This window comes from Pimephales promelas, chromosome 24 (assembly GCF_988280905.1).
Source record: "Pimephales promelas chromosome 24, fPimPro1.hap1.1, whole genome shotgun sequence".
Classification (NCBI taxonomy): Eukaryota; Metazoa; Chordata; class Actinopteri; order Cypriniformes; family Leuciscidae; genus Pimephales; species Pimephales promelas.
In genome coordinates, this window is record NC_142792.1 from 7,180,987 (window position 1) to 7,190,348 (window position 9,362).

At 38.0% G+C, this 9,362-nt stretch overlaps 1 protein-coding gene across 1 annotated transcript in view; it reads right to left on the bottom strand.

The window, feature by feature from the left end:
* The window catches only part of tmtc2a (transmembrane O-mannosyltransferase targeting cadherins 2a), a 28,513-nt gene extending 20,078 nt beyond the window's left edge, over window positions 1-8,435 (bottom strand). The window contains exon 1 of the mRNA XM_039667998.2: window positions 8,009-8,435. Coding sequence (XP_039523932.2) covers window positions 8,009-8,091 — 83 coding nt within the window. The 5' untranslated portion in view covers window positions 8,092-8,435. The remainder of the gene's footprint in view (window positions 1-8,008) is intronic.
* Window positions 8,436-9,362: the final 927 nt, after the last annotated feature.

Below are 9,362 nucleotides of genomic sequence, written 5' to 3' on the forward strand. Positions count from 1 at the left end.
GGAATGAAATATGACCCAAATGTGGTTACTAATGTTGCCCAATTGCTCCGAGCAACTGAAACACAAAGCAAACAACATCCCCCCCTCCCTACATACGCAGCATATCATTAAGATAATACAGGTTGAGTGATGTACTACAAGTGATGTGTATAAAATGATAAAGTTGCAATTCTCCCTCAGGAGGTTACTTTTATATGAGAATTTAGATGCTTTATTAGTTCTTTTAAATTCAAACTCTGACATCTGTGTTTTTTTTTCTTCAAAAATAAAGATCCATATCAGCAATAAAATCAATATCTCTCTGAATGCATGCAACATTCTCTCCACAGTTACGTCCTAAAGAAAATACTGAGGGTCTCTAATGGGAAACGCATTAATGTAGACCGCCTGGCTCAGTGCTGAAGGGGTGCAGGTGTGAGAAATACAGCAGAGGCCGCTTTAAAGCCATAACATTTCCGTCCTGACTTATTTGCTTTTCTTTTCATGAAGTGAGAGGATATAAAAACTTCTCCTCGAATTAGGGACTTAAAAATTACGTGACTTTTGAAGAAGCAGCAATTACCTAGAAATACAGAGCGTGGAATATTTGACTGAATAGACCAAAGGCGATGAAGGACTTAGCCGCCACGCTCTGTGACATGTCCTAATGAATCTCTATAGCACTCATAAAGCAGCTGGGCCTGTAGATGTGACATTTTAAGTCATTTAAAAATCCACCCAGGAAGGCAAAATTAGGGGCTTTCAATACGATGCAGGTAGCATTGACAGTATATGAATAATATCAAGCATAGTGAAGTATTAGCACATGTAAAGCTGACATGAAAAACAGAAAGAAATCTCTAAAATATGAATACATGGTAATACATGTAGATTATATTACCTGCACATAAAAAACCAAAACTACCTTACTGAAGAAATTAAGAATAATCTCAACCATTTTTTTGTTTATTATATAGATATTATAGAAGCTGACAAAAACTAAAAAAAACATTGCACAGACCCCTTTATGAAAAATATGTTGCTGGAATATTGACAAGGACTATTTTTGAATAGTCATATATGCAGGTTATGCTTTTTTTAAAAAAAACTTTAATAAATAACCATTAAAAAATATTTTGTTTACTATTTAAATCTTTAAAATGATATGCGAGCCATTATTTACAGTAGGATCCAAAAGTCTGGGACCTCTTTGCAAATCTGGGATTCATAATTGAATTCAAACCAGGCAAACAAATTTTTACAATTTTAATGAATGTCAAACATTGTGGCGTAAATTGAATGAGAAATTTATAAGATTCTGCATTATTTGTAGGCAACTAATCACATTTGTGACATCCACTGACCATAATTCATAATGAATAATATGTACAAGATAAATGCAAAACAGAAGCATTTTCCTTAGTGGTCTTGGACTGTTTATCTTTGGTCCTGCCAGTAAAACAGCACAAAGATTAAGGAGGATCAATACGAGAAACAATCAGCTCTGTTTAACATTTGATTCAGTCGACTTTCCCCCTCCCAACAGATGACAGGGAGCACACAATCCACAGGAAGCATGATAACCCCATGATTAACCTGTCAGGCCACCCAATTATCACTGCAGGACAGTATGATAGATCTCCTTTATATCCACACACACACACACACGCAAAGAAAGAGAGCTTAACTAATTATGACTTTCATTAATCTCTTCCTGAGCATGGGCATCAATTAGCATTTGTCAGTCAGATGCACTGACATTGAGAATGGAGGATTTCTTTTTGTGTGCTCCCCTGATTCCAAATTGGCACAAGGCTGGTGAGGAAGTGTTCGAAAGAGAGAACAAAAGAAAGAGGAAGACAAAGACAGGAGGCAGAGAGTGCTGAGAGCGGGAGCTGGCGAAAGATGATACACAATCGTCATCGATCACACAGACAGCAAACAGCTACGAATGTGTGTAATCTGCGGGGGCTTGAATTTCCCCGTACTGTGGTGAGTTTTTATGCCCACTATGTGTTTGTGGGAGAAGGCAGATGCCAGTGCAATGTGACACCATACAGACAGAGCTAAATCACTGGGCTAAAATGTGTGTGGTCCCTCAGTCTGAGTTTAAAACTATTATGAAGACAAAAACCTGCAGAAATGGGTGAAAAACTATAAATATGAATCATAAATTGAACAGAATACAGCCTTTTAATCTGATGATCTGATTTCAATCACTCGAGTCTGACTAATGAACCACCCAGGAAGGGATCGTCTGACTCTGATCCAGTGAAAGTTACTAAACCATGGTGATGGTATAGTTATAATTTACAGTTAAGGTGTTGTGAATTTAATGGATAAAACTTTCAACCAAAAGCTGATTTGGCATTATTTTAAGAACAATGCTGTTTCTGATAAACTGTGGAGTGTTTAAATCAGGCAAATGGTGCAATATGATGCGATTATAGAGTGAGTAAGGCCCCGTCCACACTACTGCGTTTTCGCTTAAAAACGAAGAATTAAAACGAATAAAATCTCCATCCACACCAGCGTTTTATCTGCGTATTAGATTTGATCTCCGTCCACATTAAAACGACTGAAAACACGGGTCACGTGACCATTCACAAACACTGGGAATATGCATGCCGGTGTAAAAGGTGGCAGACAAATCACGGAAGGATACGTCATGACTGATGACACCCAATCATACAGCCGAGCGTGAGCCTCTGCGTCATCGTTTCGTCCCGTCTTCACTAAAAACGCCCTCCGGAGATTCAAAACGTGAAACGGAGGTGCAGCGTTTCTAAACTTCACCGTTTTAGGTCTTCATTTTTCTGTTTTAGTCTGGGCGGGAGGTGCAAACATAGCAAAAGGTCTCCATTTTTAAATGAAAACGCGTGGAAGGGGGCTAAGTGAATGAGTGAGTATATCAATCTGATTTGGGGACCAGAGACTTTAGTTTCTCACATATAAAGGCCTCAAACTGTGGGAACAACACATTCAATTACACATTCAAAATATTTTCTGGATTTTAAACATCAGCAACCATTCTGATGTCTGTTGAACATTAACCTGGATGGGAAGTTATGCCTCAACTCTGGAAGACCTCAGGATTGAGGTTTTCATCATGTGTGAACACTCCATAACTCAACAACCGCTCTGTAGAATCCTTTGATCCACATGTATGCTGGTACGACTTCTATGAGGGAATGTAAGGGGGTTCTCATTTCCAAAAGTTACCTCATAGTGGCAGTGATGGGATCTGTCAGAGACTGGAGTCCAAGCGCACAGTAAAATTCTGCTAAATGACGCACAGTAGCAAACTAAGAGAGGATTTAAAGAAGCAAAATTTGTGCTCCATCCACTCATGTCTAAACGATACAAATGTCCTTTTCTGCTAAAAGACTCGTTTATTTGATGTTTATGGGTACAAAAGGCCACATCCCTTGGCAGTATATCGACACCAACAAAGTCGAACTCAATAAAGGCGACATTCTTTAACAACACTGGCTACCTTTAACTCTGCCTGTATGATTCCCCCCAGGGTGACCGGTGTCATGGCCGGTACATGAGAAGTTTCACCCTGATTGTTGATTCAGACAGTGTTCAAATGAGCCGAGTTTGCTGACAGCTACTCAGAGCTGGCCACAGAAGGATAACCAGTGCAAATCTGCTAGTAATCAAAGCACCAACCCCCAACACACAGCACAACATCTACACAAACTCCCATAGAGTTTGCATAAATCAATATTGGATTTGAATGTAAAACTTGCATGTGCTCAACACTGATGGAATAATGTGGCATATTAGGGCTTGACAATGCAACCATTTCCACTGGCAACAAATCAAACCTTTCAGTCACTCGCTCTGAATCTCATTCACTCTGCCTCTGGCTCACTATAACCACTCAAAATGATTTTAAAATTGATTTTAGTACTTTTGATGAAGCCCATCTGCCTCTCCTTCATAAATTATATCATCTCTGTGATGTACTTGTCTGGGTTGTGCGGTTAAACCACTCTCTTCAAACTGCAAACATCTCAAATTACCCTCTTTAAATCAGCCACTCTTCACTTCCTCTCATGTTGTGTCCCACTGCAGTCAGAGCTGAATGAAAGAAGTTTGGTTAAAAGAGTCAAAAAAATGCTAATTGTTGTGGGTATTTAGGATTGTAATGGGTTTAATACACTTTGAACCGAAAAAAAAAATCATCAATCATCAAGTCATATCTACAATGTTCTGTAAAGTGCATATATAGCGATTACCATATAATAATTCCATGTGCATGTTTTTGATGACTAATAGATGGATTGGAGAATACTGTAAATTAATGATTCTTGAATTCTTTCCCAGGCCACCAATGGGCACATACCTACTTTTAAATCGATAAAAAAGACAATTTAAGGAAACACTTTGTCCTGAAACCCCAAGAGCTTTAATAAAAATAACAGTCTGACATTTTAAAAGGCATGAGAGCATGTCTAGAAGAGATGATTTGATAAAATAAATGGTCTGTTGCCAACTAATATCAAAGCCTGTAATAGCAAGGACTGACATCTTAAATAAAGCTAGATCACTAACAGATTGTTATATTTTTGTGGATGGCAAATGTGTGATTTTTACTTCATGATTCATGTAAAATCTATATGGGTAACAAAACAGCTATCAATCATTCCGAGACATGCGAACGTGCACAAAAACCTCATTCATACGATCAAAATGCAGCCTAAAAATTTTACATAAGCAATTAATTGATTTATAAATGAATGGTTATTTAATTAATGATATACATATGTCAAGACCACACAGATGGCAATGTGTCAAAAGTCAGACATAGTGTGAGGTCTCTTTGACACCATCTATCAATCACACTTCCACACTGGTGCATAATGAAACGCTCCTACTAAAAACCTTAAAGTGCTATAAGGTCTCACATTGATAAAAAAATAAAAATAAAAAACACACACCCATTAAACTGAAAGCAACAATGAAGGTACTGTAAAATGTTTAAAATTCCCTGCTTAATTTCAGGAGATAACAGTCACTTCAGAAAAATAGCATTCATCTCCTCCTTATGAAGCTTCTCAGAAATGCACAACATTGAACTGGTTAAGCATGCTTTGCTTTCGTCACACAGCTGGAAGAGAGGGATGTTTTCTTTGAGAATCCCCTCTTGATGGTGAATTTCTAGGGTCACATATTTAAAGACTGTTACAGATGCCCCCCCAAAAAAGAAGATTGAAGTGGCCAGTACTATATGAATTAAAACCGTATTTCTAGGCTACAAGTCTTTTTACATTTTTACAATGCAATACTGCTGGTGTCATACAGTTCCAAGTGTCAATTGCAACCACAGTCACTGCAGTAATTAAAAGCAGCAGCAGCTCTACAACTAGAATATGCCACTAAAATCCCATATTTAGGGAAACGTGTCGTCAGCCATGGATATGTACACGGCTGAACCTGAACTAATCAATGAACGACATCCTCAGGAAATCTCTTCACTGATATAGCATTCAAAACAAACAGCAAGATGTTATCTCAGCAAGGCAAGCCACGTGAAACTCATCCAGAGGGCAAAAACCATGTAAGCGAGGTCTTATTACTCACAGTCAGAGTCATGGAAAATGCTTTAGAAAAGAACAATTGGCACAAGATCACATAGCAAGTCTCGAACATCGCTCTCAAGACATGTAAAAATAAATTTCCCCCAGTAGGATAACACTCGCTGACGTCCTCTGCCTTCAGTCAAGTTGCACATTTCATACCAAGAATGCTTGACTCGTTTTTTTATTGCTATTACCGTTGGCGCATGGAGTGCGGACAAGCCTCCGTACCATTCCAAGGAAAAACACTTGACGTGATTGAGAAAACAGAGACAGAACGCGGTACCCAAGAGCTATGGAAGCCCAAGATTGCAACTGCACTTCAACAGCTGGTGTATGACCACAGTTAGAGACAGAAAACAGTCCCAGGAGTCGAGTCTGGAATCAAAGAAAACCAATCACCAGATTCTTTGATTATGCCTAGTGCACACAAACACATAAATCAAAGCAACTTAAACCCCGGGGACCGTGTGAAGGACACAGGACTGTTGACCTTTATGCGAGAAGGTCGATTTGATGAATGACTCCGCAGGGTCAGAGTACTGATTGGGTATCTGTGGTCACTCAAGAGGGACAGAGAAGGATGCATGCATGCAACACTGGGTCTCATCTGAAAACTAAAGGTCACAGGGTTTAACATTTACAAACGCACTACTTGCATTGACCATACAAACAACTGTTTCCAACTAAAATTCGACCTTAAGTGACTGAGTAGATCAGCACGTGCCGAATATTTAGATTAATATCTCCCCAGGTGAGAATCAACGCATTGCATTTGAGGGTTTTGGGATTTGGAGGTCAATATGTTGACAATAGCCATATTTGGGAATTTATTGATGAACACAATTGAAATGTCGCATAAAACATTTGCGAATACAGCATCATTCCCAATCCATGTGGTCAATAGAACAAAATAGTCACTTCCTGGGAAATTGGTGCTAAACAAAAATGGAAGTTGCAGGAATTGGGGAAGCAGCTGTAGCTCTTTTTGTAAATTATATCATAAATCACTTTCACTTTAGATGAAACGCAAAGCCGTAATGTTATCTTGCATTCTGGAGGGGGATGGTGTTTGAAAGAGTTCTGGGAGGTACATATACCATTTTATTTTGATGAGGACTTTGGCTCAGGCATTTCACAATGACCAAATTAACATTTGAGATGCTGTGTAATGAAATTGGTCTGCTGGTTAGTCCCTGTTGAGGCAAAGTCAAAGAGTTGTTTCTTGCATATTGAGGGATTTATTTATTATTTATAAATGTGTTTCCATTGTATTTCATGCGCATGACTTCTTATCAGAAAAAAACTATATCCGCCTCAAATTAGCGTGTACGTTGTTATGCATATTTTTTTACAATTTATGCGTTTCCATCCAGCTTTTTTCTATGTGATATCCCAGGATTGATTCAGATAAAACTATGTGGATGGAAACAGCTAATGATATAATGAAACAAACTAAAAGTATAGCATTAACATTAATGTAGTCCACATGTAGGTTCTTGAAGTGATCTGTAAAGCCAAATTAAGTTCCATCAACTAATCTTAACGGAATCAAAAGCAGCTGCACATATGTTTAACACAAATTGTCACTTCGCTATTGCTTTTGGCTACTACACTAAACCCATCATGGGTCATTTTCGCTGCAGTAAACCCACAGAAAGATGCCCAGGGCTTTGTCTGAAAAAGCATGCTGAAAAGGTTTTAAATTATTTCCCAGAAATATGCATTTATGTATTGGTGAACAAGACAATAAGCAAGCCCACACATAAGAGACTGACTAGTTGTCGAAAGAGCTATATCTCAAGGTTTTAGATGAGTACACAGTCCTAAAAGGACTATTCACATTTGGGATGTCTCCACGTCCATTTCAGGTCTTCTAAACGAAATGATAGGTTTGATTAAGACTGTTCTGTCTGCAGTTTTACAGCACTCTGGGCAAGTTGTCACATTTTAACCGTACCTATATGTTTGTACAGCAGGCTACCTTTAACATATTTATTTCATGTTGATAAAAAAAGAAAACAAACCCTAACCTAAAAAATATTTAGGCTACTGGAGTAAAAAGTGACAACTAGCCCCGGTTTCATTACAACAGAGGCGCGCGCCGCATACTTCTAACGCTAAACAATAGCAAATGTCAAACGACAAACAATAATAGCTGATATTTCACAATATTTCCTTTATAAGTACTATTTTGAGTTGAACTTTTATAAACAACTAGTAAGAGAGATACATTTAGTAGGCTAACTAATATGTTTTTACGAAGTTAAATGTTCTGTTTACAAACAGCGCGTGCAACCTAAACATACAGACAAGACTCAGGTGACTTTCTCTGTGCGGTGAAATGTATGAGTAAAAGCACGTTTAACTAACCACACATGTCATACTGCTGTCATTGTTGTGACTAAATGTTAGGATGAAGTGATGGAGAAGGATTGTACCTGTCATCATAGCAGAAATCAGCGCTCAGTGTGTTCAAATAAAGGAGCAGAGCCACAGCACTGCACACCAGCTCCGCTATCATCTCAACGACACACAGGAGAAAAGAAAGTCCAGGAATGAATGACACTGATCAGTCCCTGTCTCTGTTTGCTGTTGTCCTCATTGTTTTGCTCCTGCTGCGAGATGGTGAGAGTTTTAAAAACAACCATCGCTCGTCTAACCCATTTTCGGACCAAGGCTTTGGATTCAGCCCTCAAATGTTGTTCGTACTGTGTGATTTCGCTAATAAACGGAGAGGAATTGGTTGCTCTTCATCCAAGCCGTAGTGAAACATCCCGTTGCAGTTACCCTCCTAGTCCTAACAAACACAACACGCGTGTGATAGTTGGAAACGCCGCGCATGCGCAGAAATCAAGCATCAGCATCATTCAGTGCACTGATTCTTGTCCTCCCTATGCTTGTCCTACTAAACTGATTTAGAGCCATACATAATCAACATAATAAATTGCAACTGCAACTAAATATTATCATCCTCGTGTGATCTTTTATAAACACCCAAAGTATACAATAAAAAATAATATTAGCCTAAAAATCTGAACTTAATTTCTATTAAGTAATTATATATATATATATATATATATATATATATATATATATATATATATATATATATATATTATTGATTAAACATTTACAAATATATATAATTATTAAATTCATGTATTTATTATGTATGTATTTTTATCATATTCTTTCCCTATAGACTTTTCCATGGATCCCCATGTCTGTCCCCTGGTTTTGGAAACAGTTTGAAAACCCCTGAAATAAACCATAAAAATATTTTATCTAATAATAATTGTCTTTCCAGGAAGTGTAGAAGATGAATGAGATATTTTTGGCGAGTTGTGCTTTTGTGAATCTTTCTGAAAATCCCCACTGAGGAACAGCTGGGTCAAAAGCTGCTCAGAGCATGTGTGAATCTGCAGGAGTCAAACACAGGAACAAGAGCAAGAGGAGATCATTTGTACACGAATGTAGTCACTCCACTTATCCACCCCGCTGACCTCAAGCTGTTGACCCTTGACCATCAACCCCACTGGGAGAACAACTGCTCCTTTCAGGGATCAACAACTGACCTTCTCAGTTCTGCATTCTGCTGCGGATACAGACCGTCAGATGGAATAGATGTTAAACTCAAAACTAAAAAAGCAATGGGGGAATAGCAAGTTTATACTCTTATAACCCCAAACTCGGTTGCAGGTGTGTTCTAGGGTAAACAAGTAAACAATTGCAAAAAAATAAATAAAAATAATTAAATAAATAATCAAATGCAGATTAAAGCATAAAAATAAA